The sequence below is a fragment of the Tachypleus tridentatus genome, chromosome 10 (genome assembly GCF_004210375.1).
Source record: "Tachypleus tridentatus isolate NWPU-2018 chromosome 10, ASM421037v1, whole genome shotgun sequence".
Lineage (NCBI taxonomy): Eukaryota > Metazoa > Arthropoda > Merostomata > Xiphosura > Limulidae > Tachypleus > Tachypleus tridentatus.
Window position 1 is genome coordinate 144,129,289 of NC_134834.1, and position 24,293 is coordinate 144,153,581.

Here is a 24,293-nt window from a genome sequence, read left to right on the forward strand (position 1 = left end):
GCAGCCAGTTCTCACAAAAGTTTGATTACTAGACAGATGGCTGTTAAGGGGATCCATCCTTTACTTGTATTTGGTGTAAAAAGCCGTAAGGGATTAATTACTACTACTACTTACAACTCCTTATCCTGGAGTATATCATCTAACTTTATTTGGAAGGAGTGTTTTTCTTTTATGAATTTGGTTACTTTGACATTATTATTTGACTCAAAGAAGAAATATATGTAAAAGGATTGTGAAAATCTCAGGATTGGTAATCTGCAAAATGTATAAAGTGAACAAAGATAATTTTTTGTGTGATCTGTAACTTTTTCATGGATTTGTGATTTATCTGTATTTTTTATCACTTTTCACTGCACAAAAGTAATTAAAAAAATATGCAGCTCTATTTACTTGGATATCATGCCAAAGTTATTTATTCCTTCTTTTATTAGAGTGTAGCTGAAGAAAGTGACGTCTCAAAACGGCTGCACCTGGAAGAGCAACCTTTCTTCTATCCTTACTCTTCAGTAACTTGGGATCCAGCTCTAGCTTACTGGTATCACATTACAGCTTTTCCATGGTCAAGAATGCCTGCATTTAGACCATGGGCAGCTGTGCCCACTGAGAGTGGAAAATCTCATTTTGTTTCCTCTTCTCTGTCTTCTCATTTACCATACCTTAGAGATGGGTAAGTACATTATATCTAGAATTTGATGTACATAGTTAAATATGATGGTGTGAAATAGAATTTATTTCAAACAAATATTAAGAGTTTGTTTGTTTGTTTTTTTGAATTTCGCACAAAGCTACTCGAGGGCTATCTGTGCTAGCCGTCCCTAATTTAGCAGTGTAAGACTAGAGGGAAGGCAGCTAGTCATCACCACTCACTGCCAACTCTTGGGCTACTCTTTTACCAACAAATAGTGGGATTGACCGTGACATTATAACATACCCACGGCTGAAAGTGCGAGCATGTTTGGTGCAACGGGGATGCAAACCCGCGACCCTCAGATTACGAATCGCACGCCTTAACACGCTTGACCATGCTGGGCCTCTCATATTGGTGCGACAGCTGGGAACCGAACCCAGAAATGTTGAGAGATTATTAAAAATTAAACAATATCCAGAGATTTGAGGTTTCTTTTTATCATCATGAAGTAGTCTTCTGAAAAGTATTAACATACAAACTTATCTTCAATTATTCTGGTATCATCAGGGTAGGTCTTGAAACTAAGCTGATGCATCAGTAATTATGAAACTTTTAGGTGTTGATTTGTACAAGAAAGCACCATTTTTACTTTTGTATAATTGCAAAAAGCCATAACTACTTGATTTATATAATATAACCCCAAAAAATACTATCCTAAACCTGCACTTGTTACAGAAGTTAACATTTTCTAACACTGACAATGTATTTTAAAATTTCTAAGAGCACGCCAGTCTCTTGTACTCCTTCATTTTTTGCACCACTGCAGAAATATGTGCTGATCATGACTAACCTCCACCAATCATAATGCACTTCCTATACAAGCATAGCATTGCAGCACAATCTTCACTTTCTCAATTTGCACTTCAGTATTCAGACATGTGTTTACTTTGTTATTCACGTGACTCCAACTACTTGTTTGTGGTTACTTAACAGTTTTATATTAATATTTTGCAGTTAGAATTTGCTTTCTCTTGTTTTTGACAGCTGCTTATTTTTTATGGTGAATTTGAAATTATGAATTTGAATTTTTACCTTTGTGGATGACAGAGCTCCTGCCAATATTGAATACAGTCATGTTACTAGTTCCCAGGAAGTTCAAGCTTCAATTCACTTTTGCTAGTTCTTCAGTTCATTCATAAACATGTTTCTTAGGAAGATTTTAATCAGGGTGAAGACAGTTTAGATTCTGTTTTTCCCACCACATTTTGTTTTGTCAGTCACATAATGCTGACAGTCAGGAGACTTTATCAACCTTACCTTTTCTCCACCTTATCGATTATGTATGTAAAAAGTGCACATGTTTTTTGTTTAGTTTTTGATCTCTTTTTTCCTTTTGGGTAAAGAGCCTTGTTCTGATTATGTTTTTCTCTCTCACCTAATATTCTTGTTCATTTTCATTGTTTTGTTGATAAGTTGTCAGGTGTGGGTATGTTCCCACCCCCTCAGCTGTTAGACCAGTGTTCTGTTGCTTACCAATGTGCATTAAATCCGTGTTTGAATTCCCAACACCTAGAGCTTCTCTTTCCTTTTGTGAGGCTCAAATCCTGAAGCTTTGATGCATTTTAATTAGTCCTAATTTTCTAGGATTCAGCTTGCTTTGACCACCCTTTCAGGTATTAATTCATCCTTACAATTGTTATTTTAAGCCATCTGCCACTTACCTGATCAATTTTATACTGAGCTCAGGATCCTTCTGTGATTTTTTTCCATGGCCCATTTGTTGGCTTTGGCACTGTCTCAACATTTGGTTGTTATGTTGTTGGGATTTGCTGCATCTCCCCCTTTTCTTTTTGAGAAATTTTTATCAAGTCCTGTTTCTTCATGAAACAGTTGTTGTAGGTCGTTTTGAGTCTTTGGAGTCGAGGACTACATTTCTCTTTATCATCCCTGGCTTTTCATTTGTCTCACCCTACTATTACTGCATAATTTTCTTCTGTCCAAGTCCCCATACCCCTTCTTCCTCTGCATGTTCTTTACCTTACTTCAGGCATTCCAATTCTTACCCTCTTTCTTCCCTGGTGACAGGATGTAAAACTTTCAATAGCAGGTGGGAGCCAGGTTTCAATGGCTTTTAACCATTTGTAAACCATTTTTGACAGATCTATAAGTTTTTCATGTTCTTTTGGAAGGTCTTTGTCCTTCCTATGCCCTCTTCCTTATCCTCTTTTTTGGTTTCCTTACCTTCACCTTCAGATTGTGCCTCATTCAGTTGTCTCACAGGGTTGGTTAGAGACCATTTACACAAAGGAGCCATTAACCAGGTAGTGCCTACTTCTCCAGGATTTTGATACCATCTGTTTGTTGTCCCTGAAAAGACTCATAATTGATATGTTATCTTCATCCATTGAGTCTTTGAACTCATCATTACATAGATGACTGGCTCCTGTTTGCTTATTCCCAGGCATGGTCTTTCACTCATACTTTCTTACTTCTTTAGAAGTCTGCTAGGATGGGGTTTCTCATCTAATTGGAGAAATATTTCCTAACCCTCACATAATAATGAATAATCCAGTTTGGAATTTTTCAATTACCATTTCAGTCAGGCCTAGTTTTTCCACTTTGGCTCAAGAATATGGAGTGGGAAGTTGCAATGGACTTTTCTCTTTTTTGCTATTTGGCAAGTTCTATCCATTTTGGAAATGTGACTTGCCTTGATAGCTTTTGTTCCCTTGGGTTGAGCTTGCATGTGTTTCCTATAGTGAACACTTCTTGATTAATGGAATTTCTCCCATGATTCCTTGAATCTTCCTATCACCTTTCTTCAGAGATCAAGGCTAACCTTGTTTTATGGCTTGAAAGGAAATTAACCACAGTGGGAATTCCCATTTGTCTGCCTTGTTCCAAATCTCATCTTTTCAAAGATGCTTTCTTGGTAAGTTGGGGCTTCCCTTGACTTTGAAGATTTAAATCAGTGGTCATTCAAGAAGGCTACTTTCCATATCAACTTCCTTGAAGTTTTGATTGTTATTCAGGCTCTAAATCACTTCCTCTCATTCCTATGGGAGCAGATTGTTATGGTTCATTCTGACAATTTTACTGTAATCAACTATATCATCAAAAAAGGGGGGAACCAGGCCCAGGTCTCCATGTTTTAAAATGCTAGACTTCCTGCACAGGGCCCATGTCTGTGATGTAAATATCTTAGTGTGTAATGTTCCCAGGATTATGAATCTGGTGGCAGACTGCCTGTCTCAACCCATCCAAATTCTTCCTGCAGAGTGGTTCCTTTATCCTCAGTTATTTCAGTGGATGTTTTTTACCTGAGAACATATAGATACATTTGCCTTCCACTGGAATATCAAACTTTCCTTTAGTCTCCTGTACACCACTTCTTCAATCTTCACTGACCAATTCCACCCCAGAGCTGAGTTTCTCTCATTCACACCACTCCTTGTCGTGTTCTGCTGCTTGTTCCATTATTGATCATCAGCTCAGATGTGTTTCTCTCTGCTCTGGCCCTTAGTGGAGCAATAGCCCTTGCTTTTGCCTCTGTCTAAGCCATTCCTTCAACAACCACAATCTGATGTGTTTCATCCCAACATCCATCTTCATGCACGGCTTTTTTCCTGTTCATCACCTCAGCTCAGGGACTCGCCCCTAGTGTAGTGTCTTTACTTACTTATACTCTTTGGTCTTCTTCTTTGTTTATGTACCAGGGGCATTTGTCTTCTTTTTTTCTGATTATTACACTCTTTTTCTATATTGGGATCTCATGCAGTTCTGTATGACCCATGTGGTCCCTCATGCCCTGTGTGTTCTTCCATTTGGATCCATTGCTATGTGTTCTTTGTACTTTCATCTTTCTTTTAAGACCTATTTCCTTCTCCTTCAGGCTTATAGTTATTGTAATTTTGATATTTTTCTGTTAATGTTTCCCTGCACTCTTTGCCATTCCTGTTGTATTCTCCTTTATCCAGATCTTGCCTTCCTTCCTAAGTCATATACAATATCATACTGTTTTCAAGGCACTTCCTCTGGATGTTTTCTGTCCAGATGGACCACACTTGACATGCTCAATAAAATCACAGGGTGTTTCTCACAGATGTTTTTGTTTGGGTGGATCACACTTGCTGATCTTTAAATAACTTGTGTACAAGATATGAAACAATCAGTTTTGTGCAAGATGCTTCCACTGTATTTTTTCTGCCCAGATGGACCTCACTTGTCTACTATATCATATCACAAGGCACTTTTCCATGGGTGTTTTTTTTTCATGGGTAGACCACACTTGTTGGTCTCCTAATTATATTACTGATCAGTCTTGACCAAGGTGCTTCCACTGGATGTTTTCTACCCAAATGCACTGCATTTGACATACCCCATAATATTCCCTGGATTTTAATTGCCCAGACTGACCACACTTGTTGATCACACAATATGTTATATACAAAATATGAAACAAAAAGTGCTATGCAAGGTTCTTCCACCAGGTGTTTTATGCCTGGATGGACCCTGCTTGATATAATCTGATGTATACAAAGGTGCTCCATTGGATGTATTGGGTAGGCTGACCACACTTAGCTATTATATCATATCCAATGTGTTTTAACTTGGAATTTTTTGCCTGGGTAGACCACACTTGTTACTCTTACACACTTGTGCTAGTTTTTTCACTGTTGTATTTTTCCAGATGGGCCACACTTGGCATAATGTGTCGTATTCAAAGGAGCTTCCCTGGATGTGTTTTGCTTGCTTTATTCTTGTATATTTGATGATCCTTTAGCATTTAGATGCTTTTACTTCTCTCTGATTCTCAAGTAGCTTCTTCAGTTCCAGCTATTGTTGTGTTACATGCTCACTCTTGGTATGTAAGGTGGATGACTTTGGGATCCTCTGTTGTTCACAGGTGGAATCTGTTTTACATGACATGATTCCTGGCTATTATGTGCTACCATATATATCTCCCACTATTTATTACTGGATGAAAAGCATACCTGTTCCAGAAGTAGTAGTACATTTCTCAAGTGTGTCTCTTTTTCTAATTATGATGCACCATTTCTTCCATGGTGGTTGTTATCCACCTGCTTGACTACTGTTGAGTCTTTGTTGGTTTCTCCACCTTTGCAATTTGGGGTTCTAGCTTTTGGTGAGAGGAAGTAGTGCCATTTTAGAAGTTAACATTTTCTAACACTGAAAATGTATTTCCATAGGGACTTACCTTCTTTTACCCACTTCCCACCCTTCCTCCCCACTGATATGCTGGTGTTTCTAGTTAGTATCTGCCAATTAACAAAAATGAGGATTGTGCTGCACTAGTGTAGGTGGTGCAGTATGATTGGTGGGCAGGTAGTCACATAATCAGTACATGTTGCTGCAGTGGTGTGAAAATGAAGGAGTATAATAGACTGGTATGTTGTTAGAAATTTTAACAGTGCTTAAAGGGCAAATTAAGGTTGAGATAAAAGCTATCTCAACCCAAAGCAGATTAGGTGAGATAAGTACCTGTTGGAAATACATTGTTAGTGTTAGAAAATGTTAACTTCTGTAACAACTAGCATAATTATGTCACAAACTGATATCTTCATTGTTGATTGGTTAGTCACCCTGTAAGCAAGCATGGTGGGTAGGATTTTGGTTGTTATATTAATTGGACACATTTCACTGAAGAACACACCATTCATTTGTAAATTCAAAAAAGACTGATCATGATAAGTCAGGTCATTGCCCGGTGTTAGTCATGTCATTGTTAATCTGCAAGACAGTGGTGAAAAGCAAGGATATTTTCCCTTTTTAAGGGATATAACCTCTGGACATATCTAGTATTTGAAATAGAACTTACAGATTGGGTTGTTCAGTAGACAACCTTCAGTTCAGTTAGTTATCCATGTTTGAATGAACAAGTTATTTGACTAATTTTGACTAATAAAAAGTTTGAATTTGATGCTACATTCTTGTGAATCAAATGTTACACTAAAAAGTTCGTTAGTTGATAGAAAATTGTGATTTTATCAAAATACTTCATGTGCAGAACACTATCCCCATTCTCTTCACCATACTTCAGTGATAGATGGATACTTTTCTAGGACCTTTAAAATGTCCTTTTATATTCATGTTTAGCATCTGTTTTCAAAGACTTCATGCCTACTTTGTCATGATTCCTTGTCTTTGATACAAAATTAAAGCAAAAAAGGGAAGTTAGCTTTGTTATTTTTAGATTCACAACGTAAGTAGAAAAGTGGTATCTGAGTCTAATGTTCCAAAATACACAAAATATAAGTAGTGAAAATGTACATGATGTCATCAAAATCCAGGGAGTGGTGATCTGTTATTGATCATAGAGTGTGACAGGTTTGCAAGACATTATAATGAATACTTTTATTGGAAAAATAGTGTATAGTCTTTTTTTTTTTTATCATGTCCCTGCAGAAATAGAAACACTGTGCACGTATACCTACTGCTCATAATTTATACAGTAATCTAAATCTGTTAATATGGGTTAAATGCCTAGATTGTCAAGGGATTAGGCTATGTTGTGGTTATCCTAAAGACAACATAGTAATGCATTTAAGTTGTTTGGCAATAAGTTTGGTTGCCTCAGACAAGTTAAAGCCACTTATTTCAAACACTGATGGTAGTGAGTGCCTGTTTAGCCATGTACAAGGTACATTGTTATTAAAAACTATTTTTTTTAACCAACTGTGCAGATATGTTCTATGTTACACTCTAATATTAGTGACAAATGGTAGTGAATACACCTCTTACTATAAAAAATCTGTGGCTGATAGTCACTGTTAATAGATGGAAAAAAAAAAAAAAATTAGACAAGTCTATGAAGTGCAATGATTGTCAATTTCAGCCAAAATGAAATGATAAGTATCTTTGTCAATGGTTGAAATATTGTTATCTCCAATTATATTATGCAACAGACACTACAACATTTTCATACAGCATTATCAGGTCAAGTTTACCCAGTACTTAATGTTTCTAACATTATCAGGTAGAGGTTCACTAGGACCTAATGTTTCAGACATTATCAGGTAGAGCCCAACCAGGACCTAATGTTACTGACATTGTTTCTGATGTTCTCAGGTATAGAGCTTAGTCACATTTTTTTATTATACAAGATTTTATAGGGGGAAAACTTAACTATGTGAAAATGTTACTAATTTATTGGGCAGATTGTTAAGTAGGTCTTAACAATAGGCTTTTTTTTAATGTTATTGAAAAGAAGGAGTCACTGCTGATTGTAAATAGATGTATAATTTTTTTAGCATGGCAGCCAGCTTACCATCATTTCTAGCCCAGAGTCCTGAAAGAATTGTACAGGCTTCAATACCATACAGGTAAAACAAGTTATAAGATCACTTAATTTTGATGCAATACAATTTTTGATTATGGTATTTTGAGGAATATTAACTACACATATTTCAGTGTTTTCAACTTGTATATATAAACACCTTAACAATTAACTGGAATTCAAAACTTGAAACTTTTCTTTTTCATGGCAGCATAGTTCAGAAAAAGAAAAGTGATAAAATTTGAAAGAGAACAGTGCTATTTTTATACAGTTAAACTAATTTCCTTTGTCTTAAAATCTTCACAAGTAATATGAACAAATCACAAAAATTTTAGCAACTTCTTAAATTTTAATTTATGTTAAACTTTTTGAAGCTTATTGTAATAATATTGTAAGTTAACATTAATATTTCATTAAGGAATATTACATATCATCACATTATATTTCACACAAAAATCCTTGATTCCATATCTTCACTTCTGCTATTAACCCTAAGCAAAGATATCAGTTTCTGAAAGTTTTTTCTACACGTATATTAAGTTCAAAGTAATTCCTTATTTCATTATCAGACTTCAAAATCACCATGTGTCCAGTATGATAACAAACTTCTTGTCAAGCCAAGAAGACATTAAAACAGAGTCTAAGGACAAAAAAGTTAAGGAGGAAGATGTAGAGGATGCTTGTGATCTGTCTGTATTCAATTCACCTGAAAGAAAATCTGCAGAGACTCCTCAAGCAATTCAGAAAGAAAAGGAACAGTTAACAGAAACTGAAGAAACAGTGTCACAGAGTAGTTCAAGTACATTATCAGGTAGAATACTGTAACTTTAACAGATGAACTTGATAGTATTGCAGAGTAGTTCATATACAGTACCTGGTAGAAAACTGTAGGCTTTATATGTTAAAGGTGATAGTTGTTTTCATTGTGTGTATGAAAGTTAATTGGTGTTTTTATTTCTTTTGAATCAATTGTAACAGATATTAATTTTAATTTCATTGGTGTTGTTAATTTCACTAGTCATGGTAGAAGTTATTTCTTAGATTAGAAGAACCAGAAACTCAAGATTGATTTAAAAAGGCATATTTATTTATACAGACACTACAATATTTGCAGACTACAAGCTAATAGGCATGAGTTGAGTCAAACCAAACTACCAGAAAATTCCAAATTCTGTGACTTCTTGAAGGGTCCAGGGGATCCTGGCCCTTGGTCTGCAATCTGAATATAGTTTCTATTCTTAGAACTCTAGTGTGAATTTGGACTTGTGTTTAAGTAATGGAGAAATTGCTATGTAATTCAATTATCAGGAAAATAACCGAGTTCAATTTTGTGGCACTTGGCATAGCTAGATCTAGAGCTGCATACACATAATCATTGTGTCTATATGAATAATGGTTATTTCTAAATGGTCTTTACATTTTTAAAATGACCAAGGAAAACATGAAGCGTATAAGTTAATAATCTGATTACAGTAAATCATTATATCAGATATGTCAGAGTGTACTTAAGAAGGTTTGTAGTTGTCGATTTCCTGTAATGTAAAACACAGTAATTGTTAAATTTCCACATAAAGGCACTTACACTGTGTAGGGAAGGTTTTTTAGAGTTTTGAATGACCATGGGAAGCTGTGAAACTGCCTATACAGATGTTTACTGTTATGTATTACATTGAAACTTAGTAAATTTCTTAGAATCAATTTCAACTTTAAATACATGAAGTTTGTCAACAAATGTGACCTGTCACTTCTTTGATATAGAATGTTATGAGCTCCAGGGTGGGCTGTGGATAGGAAGTTCCAAGGTTTGAGACAATATGCTGTTAAACATGTTCCACACATTCAGCTGTGAAGATATTATTAGTGTATCAGTTAATCTGTGTTCACTTCAGAGCAGCTGTATAGGCAATAAATTTTGTTGATTTGGTTTGTTCAGCAGTTCTAAATTAAGAATAGCTATATCTGAACTCTAGGGATATCTGACCAGAATATTTAGTTTGTGTCACTTCAGGTGCCATTCAGCTTAAAATATAACATTACTGATGTTATAAGTGAATTTGAAGAATTTTTTTTTTTTTCTGATGAGTTGAACATTTTGTGATGATTGTATTAGTCCAGTGTTATTTGTTGACTAATTACAAATTAAGATAGAAAGTGTACAAATTGAATATGATGGAAACTACGAATAAACTTGTCACTTGAGGAACTAAATTAGGTATTTGAATGCTTATGGTATGTTTAGGTATACAGTAGAGGATGGAATAATTTTTATATCCTTTAGTGATAGGGTATGTTTTGTTTTTTAGCAGACACTGATATAACGGGAACATCACCAGGGGTTGAACATGAGGCTAAAGAGTGTACTGAAGTTTTGAAAGACTTGGAGAAACTTTCTGCCCTGTTGCAAAGTCACAGAATTACAGAAAGTGTGTCATCAAAAATCATGGAAGAAGTAGAAGCCATGCTTTCTTCATACTGGAGGCAACTGGTGGAGTCTGCCAATCAGTGCAAGGCTCTGCAGAAGGTATGGCTAATCCAAGCTAGAGATCCACTACTAATCAACAGTTGGTTTCTGATATAGTTACTGGAAAACATTTAATGACAATTCTATGCTGTTGTGTGCAAAGTTTGGTAGTGTGAGTACAGAAGTTGTGTCACTGTAAATGAGTTTTTGTTTAAGCAATTTTTCCATTTACAGCAATCTAGAAGGGAAATTTTGAGTAATTTTTAGGAAGGTAAATTAAAAGTGACTACATGGCTTTTTAAAAGCTGATTTTTTTATTTCTTATTATTCTTTTTTGAAATTGCAGTTTACATTTGTAAATTGTTTTTAATTTTACAGGAACTAGACCATACATTCACAAGCAAGAGGCAGAAACTATGTCAAGTTTACAATGACAATAAAGCTCTCGAAAGAGAGCTGAAAGAGTTGAAACTTCATCAAAATGGATGTAAGATGTCAACCTTTGAAGTGACTAAAAATAAGGATGGAACTTACTTAGCACTTCTCACTGAAAACAGAGCATTAAAGCAGCAGATTTATTTGTTGCAAGAGGAAATTGCACAGTTAAAAGATAGTTCTGTGCCAAAACAGCCCCACATTTGAAGAAAACTTTAGAGAAAGATTTGATATCTTTGAAATTTGATTTCCTGTCTGAGAATGCAGCAGGGAAAGAACACCAATTATGGAAAATAAGAAAGTGCAATTGTTTGGAATTTCACCACCACCCCTCTTTCTTTTCACCTAGATTGGGTGTCAGTGAACAGATGCACATGTTGTAGTTCTTGGTTTAAATTCTTGTATTGAAGTTTTCATTGAAATAAAATTTAGCACGATTTGAACAAGCTAGCTGAACTGAAAATATCTGTACAGGGTAAAATGTATGAGGTAATTTCTTCCTGCCTCACAGTAAGTGGTCCTAAGTTCAAATTTTTATTAACTTTATTCAATTTGTTATATAATAACATTTTTTCAGTACTATTATCTAAACATATTTTGTATAATATAATAGTTGTTTTGATGAGGGCTTTTGTAAAAAATTGAATTTTTTGTTGGCAGCTGAAGTTATGTTAAACAAGATGGTGTAAAAACTAAGGATAGTAAAACTTAAAGATTTTAAAGTTATAGGGTGTGTGATGAAAACATCACATTGTGTATTTGATGGCACTTTATTCTTGAGAGACCTGTTATGGGTAACTACAAAATTGTACAATTACTATTACTAGGTCTTTTGTATGCTGCAAAACATTGCTGACAAGGCCTACATTGGACCTGTTATTAGTTGTTTAGTGAAACATCAACAAACTGTGTGATGTTTCTTCACACTGTATTAGACATGTTTGTTTTGTATAATAGCAGACATTTTTCTTATAACCCTGTTGATGATGTGTATCATTTAATTCATCTGTATAAGCCACCAAGTTTTCATACTTTTGTTCTTTTGATTCATGGAACTTGTGATGTGAATAACTCGTTGTGGCTTTTAAAATGTCTGTGCTAGAGTGAGAAACCGAAACTATTAGCATATATGTTTTATTCTCTAATGCGTTATTTATTATTGAGTAATCAGGCTTAATAGTTGTGAATTACTAAATGTTTACAGATTTAATTGCAATAGTTGTGTACATATGAAATTATTTTAGAAAAACATTAATTTAAGTAAAACACTTACTTAAAATAAGCTTTAGAAAAAATTGTTGTTGCTCATTTTCTCTGTGTTAATTAAGAGAGATTCTAGAAGAAACTGTTCATAAAGACAGGTCCTAAGAGATACTTTATGTTAACCAATAACACTTGATTACAGCAGATTAGTTTATAATTATTCATTTATCATCCATTACAATAATAAACATACTTAGAATTTTTTTTTCTTTGTATTTGTTAATAAACATATAGAAGTAAGGCTTTACTGAGACTGCCAATTCTTTATGAATATTAATAGTATATGTAGGAGAGAAGCTTCTTTTGGGTTGCCATTTCTTGTTTTTTTAATAAAGTACTTAAAGATGAGAACCCTCAATTGAGTTGCCCTTTCTGTTTATTAATAAACAGAAAGAAATGGCAGCTCAACTGAAGGTCCTCATCTTTATATACTTTATAAAGTATATCAAAAGGAAGACCTTTGGCTGGACTACCATTTCTGAAAGTATATAAAGGGGAGTACCTTCAGTTGAACTGCAATTTCTTTGTACTCGTTAGAGAAACAATTCTAAGTGAAACTTTTTTTTTTTTTAAATTAATATTTCACTTTCTGTTTACTAAAACCTCATCTCGGTTACCTGTGTTTTTTTTCCCTTCCTTTATTTTGTGTGAGCTTATGGTTTATGTATTTAATTTCATTGTTTTATTATAGTCTTGAGTTTAGAATAATTTTTCAAAGTACTCAGTCCAAATTATTTTATAAGATGGTATTATTAATCAGATAAAATCTGATTGTCTAAAAACTACAAATAAGCACCCATATATTGTTTGTATGCTGTGAAAGCTATGTTATTATAATAATAGTGCAATTGCATTTTCTCTGCAAATGGTTGGTTATGTTATGTATTAACAAAAATGCATTATAATGTATGAACGTTTGGTGCAAGTTATACATTTTGCTTATTTCTAAATATTTATTGGTGAAATATGGAGTTTATTCATGTCAGGTTAACTTTCTTCTAATCCAAGATGGATACTTAAGTTAGTTTTGCTTTCTGTTGTGTTTTCATTGTACAAATTGTAAGCCGAATTAAAGGATTAAACGCACAGACATATTATTCAAGCATAGTAATAGATGTTTTGTTTAAATAGGGTTATTATATTTTTAAAAATATATTTTTGTCTCTGGTTTTCTCAGAGCATCAGGTACTTTTTTAGCTAGTGCCATAAATATATATATTGCTTTGTACTATTGTATCAATTTTAAAATGTAAGGTATTTTGTTGGAGAAGTTATGTTTGATTTTGAAAGCTGAAGTAATAACAATGTTGCCTGAATGACTTTATACAAATACTTGATTGGTTTTAATTCTTATCCAGGAATAGGAAGCTTGAAATTAGTTTGAAGTAATTGTTATTTTTTCTAATTTGAAGGTAGACAGTGCTAATGTCATAGTTGCAGGTGATAATCTCTGCTACTGAGAGAAATACTTTACTTATAGGAGCCTCTACATCTTAATATAGTGTGCTGAACAAAAACACACTGTAATAGTATTTCAACTAACATTATGATAGTGTCAAGGTTTTCAAATGTTGTACCATGCTATTTTGTCATTACAGTTTCTAGTTTGAAATCCATTAATTTACTGAATATTTCACCCACTTTACTATTGCTTGTCCAGTTGAAATCTATAACTATAATAATTCCTTAAACAAAAAATTACTGATGCTTTGTATATTGTTCTATCAATGTTTGATGATGGTTGTAATGTTTATTTGACAAAATAGCATCATTTCTAACAAAAATTTGAAACAAAAATAAACTAGTTATCATCATAAGTTGATTGTATATCTAAATGATAAAACAAGAGTTTTTTTTGTTTTTATAGTATCAGAGACTGCTCAAAAGTAAACATTTTATGTCAGCACGTACAACACCATGTTAGGTTAGTTTTAAACTATTTTAGCACGATTCCTTATGCTTAAAACTTGAATTCGAGAGAAATGGGGAGGGGGTTGAGAGTTGGAGAAATAAAGTACACGTATTTCTATATATGGTCTGCTTCCTATCTAGTGGATCAGCTGGTGTTCAATTCCTCACAGTAGATAGGATGCAGATAGCCTAATGTGTGGCTTTACTGTAAAACAAATAACTTTATCTACTTATTGCTGGTTTATTTATTTATAGCTGTCCCTCTGATATTGTGAATGTTGTTAAGTAACCTTGTGGCATTTCTACTATACTGTAATATTCAGAATAAGTTTAATAGTTGCTCAAGTATTTTTTCGAATATTCAAAAGAATACACACATTGACTGTTTGTACATTCCACTGATTTCTACTGTATGTATGCAGATTTTGTAGATTGTGTTTGTAAATTTGCACAATCAGTATGAATAAATTATATTTCAATTGAACATTTATAACTTTAACCCAATTTACTCATAAAATAGATAAAACTTTTTGCTTCTTGGGCCTTGGGCAGTTGTGAAATTTAGTTTCCTTATTTAACATTTCATTTACTTATTTAAAGTAACATAAAACATTTACATATTACATGAACTGAAGGTATCAAGTGAGAATTGAAAATTTTTCTTTCTTTTTATGGATATCAGTTGTGTATTAGCTGCATATAAACAAGAATGATGGTGGCAATTTTAAAGTTGGTTACTGCATGCAAGACATAAAAGCCTAACTTTTCATTAAGTAGAGTGTCATTTTTAGGTATTGAAGAAAGGTACCTTTACAAGGTCTTGTAAATAGACCACAAGGACTGTATCAGCATCTGTTACCTTCTTTTTTTTTTTTAAAAAAAAAATTAAATAAAAATTGTACTAAGATGTAGATTCCAAATCAACTTTTAAAGTTCAATAATCCTTTAAATATATTAAAATATGGCATTATCATTTATAATTGCTTTTATTAGGAAGCCACTAGTTGAATGATTACTGCTTTTATGTAATTCTAAAAGTGGCTTTCTTCAGTTGATACACAATAATAAGTAAACTACATATGTTGTATGTAATTTTTTTGCCACTTTGCTGTAGCCAGAATAAGGTTAAACTGGCTATAAACAACAAATGTGTGTCATGTTAAAACTTTTAACATTCTTTACTATTATGAGTGGATATGTAACAATGAAAATATACAAGTATTCCAAATGAATCATTTGTAAATCTTTGTATACACCTCTATAATTATACATTAAAATATAACAAACTAACATATGTATAATCTCTCTGGATTGAATTGTTGAGAACATAAGTTTACAGTGGATAGCATGTGATGTCAATCCACATTAAACTAACGTCCCTAGTCCCTGTCAATACCCACTTCACTCTTCCATTTCCAGATTATCAGTGCCTCTTTATATTGTATTTAAAAATAATTTCTTACCTATTTATTGTGTATTATGACTTTCCTCACTGTCATTTCAAAGTTCACCTAAGCTTCTAAATATTTTCTCTTCCATATGTTTTACATTTTAGGAATATCTAGGAAAGTGTAGCATCTACTTTAGCCATTGTTAAGTGACTTAACTGTGTGTTTTTCTCTTGTTAGGGTTACTTAACTGTTGTTTTCAAATGGCTCTCATACTACAAGTGCAAAAACGTGTGTAAGTCGTGTTAAAGAGTGAAATAAAAACTGCCATTTTTATACTAACCAAGAGAGAGATTTGTATCTAATTGATGCAAACCTTAGCTCTAAGAAAAAATAATAGCATTGACTGATATTATTCAGGTTAAGTTTCCAAACTGTTTTTTGCCACTTTTAATACTTTGGGGTGTTGTTGTCTATGTTAGGGGACCTCCATGAAAGCTTTTTCTATTACAGATGACTTTTGTAAGTTAGAGAGAAAACAAAACCCTCAATAAATATATATTTTGTCACACACTATACACAAGTTGTTAGAAATGGTAACTCTAAGAAAGAAACAGCACTTATTAAACATTTTATATAACTGGATCTTTAAGAATATTGATACAAATAGTTTTTTTATTTTTAAGTAATATATCGTATATATGATCAAACATATTTTTCTTCTCCCCCAAATGTTTAATCTGATTTCAAAGGATCATAATATCCTTTTCTGGGGGGGGTCTTGCTCTGTTTTTTTTTATAGACTTCAATCATTTTTACTACTTAAAAGGTTTAGAATCCTTTAATTCTTGTTTTGTTTTACCTGCTTTTGATATCAGTCCACTGCCATTTTTACTTACTATAAGTATGTGTGAGGAAATCCAAGCTCATCTTCTAGTGTTAGGAAACTGTTTCTTTCACTGGATTGTGTGTTCAGGCTTAAATATAAAGTATTATTAGCTGCCATTAATCTAAATATTATTTAAGTTGATACAAACTCAGATTAAATAGGTTACAGTTGTACTCATTGTATTGAAGTCTCCACTTACGGAATGACAACATCACTTATAAACGTTAAAATTATGTTGTGTCACTGTCTGACTGTAAATAGCCGATACAGAAAGTAGCGACTGCTGTCTTGAAATCTGTGTGAACTTGTATATTGTTAGGTTTTGTTTTTAACCTTGTTCTATTTAACTTCATGATATTCTGTACAGTAAGACTAGAAAATCCCCCCCTTTTTTTTTTGCAACAAAATAGTCCTGAACTTTTGGTTGAAATTGATCTGGAAAGTTGGATCACTGTATGTGTGATGGACTTTTTTACTTACAAACCGGTGACTTTTAAAAGAAGCTTTATATATGTATAATATTTTTTTTAGCTTTGGTGTTCTTTCTTTAAATGGCGTCTTTGTATTCCATTGTGGAATTTTTGGGGCCACCTTCTTTTCAGCATATGCCTGAGACTGGTGCTGATATTGCCTTAACACTGTGTACAATAATTTATTGCTTGTTTTTGAGATAATTTTTTCATGAAAATTTGAATTTCTCTTCAGTTAAGCAACATTTAAACTTGCATGAACTTTAAAGTTAAAAGTGATTTCTTATTTGAATGTTGTGAAACTTCTGTATTTTGAATAACTTAGAATTTAAAATTGAAGTACCATCCACTTTTAACTTGAAGTGTCTCAGCTTAACTTTCTAACGTTTATCTTATGTGTTTTGAATATACCTATTTTGAGCTTTGTGATTGTATGTTAAAATCTTGTTTGGAGCTGTTTTAATAATGATAGAGAAATTGAATGTAACATTTATGTGTAAATTCTAGATGAAGAGATAAAGGTACATTCGCTTGAAGACGTGAAAAAAAGTGTAAAAGTTTTGAATTTCATCCGTCACTATGTAGTTTTAGACATGTAATTATTGTATCCCACCTTGACCAGCTTCTAGTTAAGAAGTCTGTTGACTTTTACAAAGAACATTGTTGAACTAACAGTTCTTATAACAATGTTTTTCAATCTCAATTACAAGTGTCGGTGTAGTGTCATGTGTATATAAGCCAAATAAAGGTGACGACATATATATATTACATATTTGTACAGCTATAATTGCCCTCATTTAGACAAAAAATATTTTGTAAAAGTTGTCAATGATTAAGCTGAGTTCAGAAAGTGGTAAGCTCATTTGAATGTATACTTGTTTGTTTTCTGATCTGATGTAACATCTTCACATTAATGTAATAACTGTTTCGCTATCTAAAGTACAAATAAAAACCCTTTTTGGCTTCAGTGTTTCATGGGTTGTTATAGACTGGTTAAAGTTCATTTTAACGAACATGACCTAGAATGCAACACGTGTTGTCCCTTAATTCACCCATGGATATCCACAAATTTTCGTCACCTGTTCTGAACATGCAGAAATAAGGAGACATGAATCACGTTTCTGAAAGGTCTTATTGAGGAATGTTAGGGTAAAGAGATATTTATTAAATTTGGGGAAGTTTATCAGCAGTTACTAAATATTGTATAGTAGGTAAATCAAGCTTGTAAGGCAGTTTGTAAAACTCGCATGGTACTAATTCAGAATTGATCGATTAAGCAATAATTTGTTCATAAACAGCGTCTTTAATTTTGTTAAATGATACCCAACTCGATTGATTTTCGACGACCCACATGAGAACAAAACTTTCAAAAACGTGGCGAATGCCACCTGCTGCCCTCTTCCGTCAGGAGGTTAAAATTCAATTCTTGACGTGTACAGTGCGTACAATATATTTGTTTTGTATTTAAGCCTAAAGCCATAGAAAGAACTCTCTGTGCTCTACCCATCACTGGTATCGAAACCCGATTTTTAACAATATAAGTCCCCAGACATCCCGCTGGGGCACTGGGGGTCGTACAATAAATATATATATATATATATAGGATATGAGTACGTTGTATTAAAACGATTTTGAATATGTAAATCAGCAAGTCGTCAAAATCACAGCTGATAATAATACACACACGTATAAAATTGCGGTGGGTAAACATGTATCACAACTGCATTTTGTCGTTATTTAAAGATAGTGTGATGTCACTGAATATTCCCATCGGTGGGCTCAGCAGATAGCCCGATGTGACTTTGCTGTAAGAAAACACCCACTCACTGAATATTGATGGCTTTTAGAAAAACTATGTAACAGCCTTTCCCTCCACAAAATATTAATATACACTCTGATCATAAAGATGTGTTTTGATCGGGGATTTTGAATTTCTAAGTCGAGGATATTCATTGATCTTAATAGCATTTGAAAACAATAGAATATGGATCAACTTAGGGCTTCATGACTATTTAAAAAAAGGGGCTACAATTGTACCCAAACCGTGGTATGTGACAAATGAGAATTCATAAATACAAAGGTCAATGGCTTAAGGCGAAAGGAAGCAACATAATATAGAAAGATCGCCGTCTGGAAAGCAAAACGAGTTATACACAAGCTGCATCGCCGACATATGTGTTCAACCATGTCATTTATCAAGCAACTGGAAAATTAAACGTGTGTGATGGAGTGTGTACTCCATCATAAAAAGGCATTCTAATCGTATCGCCTATAGATTTCTTTGCAACGAGGTTGTTGAAACTCGCTTTTAGAAGTTTTCGTCCTTGTGTGCAAGATGGTTGATGGAAAGGTGTACTTTGGACGTGACAGTTTAATAACTGTGACGTAACCTTTTGTAATGGGAAGTATGACGAATATCCTTTGTCAGGGAGAGCGTAACCGAACGTAACAATTTGGTGTGGTGAACGAAAATTGTTGAAATACAATATGTACACAAAATGTATATTTCTCATGTTTGGCTTTTATTTTTAAGAAGCCAGTTAGTTATTACAAATAATTTTAGTAATTCAGCCGTCTAACAGATAAGGAATAAAAATAGAACAGTAAGTAAGTAGCTAACACTAATGTGAACATATAATGATGTTAATACGTTACTATTCTTGGAATTTTGCTCAAAATTTCGCAAAGTTTGCCTGTGCTGTCGGTAAACTATGTTTACGTGTTCACATAGAAGCCTAAGATAATTTTAGCTAACAAGGAATACATAGAAACATGAATACAAGAGAAGTTCATTTCGTGCGAGAAAATTAGCGAGTGGCATTCAGTTTGTGTTGTAAATCAAAGCATGTTATGGCTGAATTTGCAAAGACGTGTGATTAATTCGTTAAAATGCTGAATTTTATTTTCTAGATGTTTAATTATAGTGCTATTCTGTGTGTTGTAATTAGAGGGAACATGTCTGTTCACACATCTATGCATGAATTATGCTAAAGATAGGCAGCTTAATGAGTGTGTGTGGTATGAAATTGAGGTTATATTCTTTTGTTTCGAGTTCTGAGAAACAGTTTTCAGGGGTTTCATCAGATTGCTTTAGGTCATTAGTGCTAACAAAGAACAACTAAAACCACTTACTACTCAGAAACCTGAAAATATCACATGCACCACAACCATAAATAACACAAGTGAACTCGTATACTGCATCAGTCAAAAAAACATTATGCAGTCAGGAAAAGCCACCAATAACAAGTGAAGATTTACCCCAAACAACTGAAAACGCACACAAGACTACACCAGCGAACATTGAAAATACACTGATTGATACCATTACATATACTTTTCCTGAAATAATGGCCGAATAAACAAAACCTAATAATGTAAACAATCTAATAGAAATAGTCATTAAAGTATTCATGAAAAACATCGAAAAATACCTAACACAGTTCGTAACACACATCATGAACACAATCCATATTGCTAAATTTACAATATATAAAAAACATGAGATTGAAGATATAACCAACACCATAAAACCAGATGCCTTTGTGATTAGTGAAACAGGCCTCTATAATTACCATAGATTTAAAATAAAATGATATTCTATTATCAGACAAGATAGAAAGGGTAAGTCAGGTTTTAATAGAGGTATTTTATTATTATATAAAACTGAACTTAGAGTTCAGTAAGTAAGAATACCTTCCTCAAATGAATCGGTAGCAAAACATGTAAGAAGCCAAAACAACACCGAAGTTACAATGACTGGCATTTACTGCTCGCCTAGCAAAGTATTAGATGTCAATCAATTAAACAGGATATATAATCACAACCCCAATATCGTAATTACAGGAGATCTAAATATTAAACATATCACCTTCAACTGTATATATACAAACTCTAATGGTAAAATACTGTATATATTTCTAACCAAAACCAATATGATTCTGTTAAATGATGCAACACCCACGTGACACATCACTTACGCACACGACACCCTGGACTTATTTCTGTGCTCGTATTTGTCACAAATTTCTAAACTTCTCAGTTGGTCACAAAATGGATAACGACCACCTTCCAATCTGGTGTATCTTTAATCTCACCCCCCACTTAAACAAACTTAATATGCAGCAGAGGCATCAGATTTAAATGCATGTGGTTATATGATCTCCGAGTGCAGCTAACATGCTAACACGCAGCTGACAGTACAATACCAAAACAAACATACTCCACATCAACACACACATGGCAACTACATCAATATTAATACACCTAATAAAAGAAAAGAAGAAAAATACGCAGACAGTACTTACTAAATTGAAATCCGACACTAAAAACACAAATTAATACAATAAGAAATAAAATCCGACAACAAAAACAAGATAGTTGGGACACCTTCTGCTCACAATTAAATCATAAAAACGATCCAAATAAATTCTAGACACACTTAAAAAGATACACCAACACAGGAAAAACCTCTAGAATTACATGGCAAAACAGCTTACACTAACCTAGGAAAAGCAGATATATTTAAAGAGCACCTGAAAAACACGTTCCAAACATGAACAGATATTACTATAATAAAGTCAAAAACGTCATAGAACACAATAAAATCATGTACATACCAAAATTCCCAGCAAACACAATAAACACATCAACAAAACCAGATAAAACAATAGACTGGAGCACTTATGAACCGATAACAGAAATAACAGTGACGAAAGTATCAATAGCCATCAAAAACACACAAAAAAAAAAACAAAGCAAAGATGGAATACAAGTCATCCTCCTAAAATACGGTACTAAGAAATTGTATGAACACCTAACAGCTGGATATATTCCTGTTTCTTGGAAGCAAGTTGTAATTATTATGTTCCAGAAAGAAGGAAAGCCAGCAAATAAATCACACATCTACCGCCCGATTCGTCTAACCAGCTGCATAGGAAAAATATTAGAAAGAATAATTAGTAACCAACTCTCAAATTATTTAGAAGCAAACACAAAATTAACTGAAATTCTTAATGACTTTAAGAAATTTAAACAAACTACAGACCACCTAATCAGATTAACGGAAACAATTACCGATAGTTTTAACAAGAACGAATGCAATGTCGCTTGCTTTCTCGACATTGAGAAAGCATTCGACACTGTCTGGCATCACGAATTACGATACCGCTTAACGGAAATGGATATACTCCTGGAATTATTCGTTGGCTATCTAACTTTCTAGACAATAGAACATATAAAGTTGATGTTAATGGGGCCTGCTTGAGTCTTTTTTACCTGAGACAGGTGTCCCACAATGAGTAGTAGTTAGCTCTATCTTATTTATCTCATAAACTTGGTTTTGCGTCACCATTTGCTGAAGATGTAACGGTCTGGAAAAGTGTTCCCACTCCTTCAACAGCAGCAACAAACCTCCAACTAGTGCTGCAGAACGAAGAAGAATACTGTCAGAAATGTGAAATAAAAATAATCATACCAAAAAAACTAAGTAATACTATTCACCAGATTAAATAAACTAAAAAAAAACATCAACTAAAGTTATACATGAACGGATCATTTTTATAGACTGCTACCTCCGCAAAATTTTTAGGTTTAACCTACGATACTAAATTAACGTGAATAGAGCGTATTAACAATATATTGACTAGATTAGGAAAAAGAGCAAATTATGCAAGAAGCCTATCGGGTAAAAATCAAGCCACTTCTCCAGATAATATAATAAACATCTACAAAACACACTTTAGACCCATTAGAGAATACACTTGTCCAGCCTGGTTAAGCGTATCACAAAAAAATTACACAAACAACTGATAATACAAAATTAATTCATCGCCCCAACATATACAAGTACCGCGTAGTACTTTATCAACATTCATACACATGTACGCAAACTTCGAAACATTATCCGATAGACTCTTGCATAATACACTAAATTATTTTACTAGAAATTGGCATAAAAATGATTTATTGTGTGAGCTCGATAGACACCACGTACATGATGAAGATAGTTATCAGTACCTCTCTCCTATGAATATATATTTAAGAAATAGAAATTAAGCAGGCCACCAAACACTAGACCTTTATACTTACTTTTATATACATATTTTATAAATATTTTTATATAATTACATTTAAAAAAACAAAAGGATTGTAGACAATATATGGATATTGCCCTGAAAGGGACCGGATTAAGTGTGGGTTACTCTGGCCCTCAAGCACTACAACTTCATCATAGTAGTAACTGTGAATTGAACTTAGAGATGGAGGAAGAGGTCTTGTTTCACCTGACCTTCCTGGTCAACATACACTAATATCCATAAAGAAGAAGCGAAGCGAACTAAAGGCAATACTTGAATACCTAGTATTTTTACTTTCAAGAGACTCATGACAACAGCAATTAGTTTGTTAACAGAAGGATAATGTTGTATAAAAAATACAGCGTTATGCCTGTGGACTTACACTGCTACAAACCGTATTTCAATACCCGTGGTGAGCAGAGTATAGGTAGCCCATTGTGTAGCTTTGTGTTTAATTTCGACACAAACGAACAATAAAAATACCCGTTTGTTCGCAAGTTTCACACGAAAGTTGCATTATTCATGGCATAGTTTGCAAGATTCAGATATGCAGTAAATTCTATCGTGTTTTCATTTACCAATCTGTACGCTTTCTAAATTCCAATTATCCACACGTCATGTTATGTTGTGAAACACCCAATAGTGAGGACAACTTCCAAATTTTCACTTGTTTGTGTATTCTTGCTGTTCACATTAGTCCATCATCTTTAAAAAAATTATCCATTTTTCTTTATCAGGTAGGACTGAAGAATTGCATCTATAAAACTAGTGTCAATCAACATAGTGCAATGTTTTACCACCAACAGACCTCTTGACTTGTGAACTGATTTTTAATAAAACACTTTATAATATCTACTGGACAGATGAAATATTCTCATCTCCTTGGTTCATTATCAATGATGTAATATCTATGTTTTCCCCATTTACAGCAGATTCCTTCTCCATTTATCCTTTGAGACTAATTACTATCTATGTGCTTTCAAGTTACAGTTGAAGCACCTTTTATCCAGTTATTTAATTACTCCAGTAACTTAATGAGGTTAATTATATGTAGCTGGAGTATTCCAGGAAGCTTCTATAGTCAGGGATTACACAACAGGTCCCTCTTTCTGCTTATTTTTCTTTCCTCTGTTTCATTATCTCCAGTGAAATTTTGATCTCATTTCAATATGCGTCATCATCTTACCTTCGAGTTTATTCCAGATTCCACTTTATTTCACGAAAATAATCCCAGTCGTAAAACAAATGTCGCAACATTTTCTGCCATCGGTAAGTTTCTAATTATGTGGGACAAATAATGCAAAGTCCAGTCCACTTATTTGTAGTTTGTTCTTTATATCTTCTACAAAGTTCTACAAGCTACAATTATTGGTAGGCTTAATTCACAAATGAAAGTTAACAGTTTGTTAAATTTCTTATCGTGTCTATGGCACAAACTAAGAAAACTAAACGACAACAACAAAAAACAATACAGCCC

General features: G+C 33.5%; 1 protein-coding gene across 2 annotated transcripts in view; it reads left to right on the forward strand.

Moving 5' to 3' along the window:
* The window catches only part of LOC143230517 (uncharacterized), a 55,187-nt gene extending 37,472 nt beyond the window's left edge, over positions 1-17,715 (forward strand). Inside the window, exons 2-6 of one of the 2 annotated variants that reach the window (XM_076464223.1) lie at positions 432-667; positions 7,900-7,971; positions 8,495-8,736; positions 10,232-10,446; positions 10,765-17,715. In XM_076464223.1, coding sequence (XP_076320338.1) covers positions 432-667; positions 7,900-7,971; positions 8,495-8,736; positions 10,232-10,446; positions 10,765-11,028 — 1,029 coding nt within the window. In that variant the 3' untranslated portion in view covers positions 11,029-17,715. Of the gene's footprint in view, positions 1-431; positions 668-7,899; positions 7,972-8,494; positions 8,737-10,228; positions 10,447-10,764 lie in introns of both variants that reach the window. The other variant, XM_076464222.1, reaches the window with a different exon arrangement.
* Positions 17,716-24,293: the final 6,578 nt, after the last annotated feature.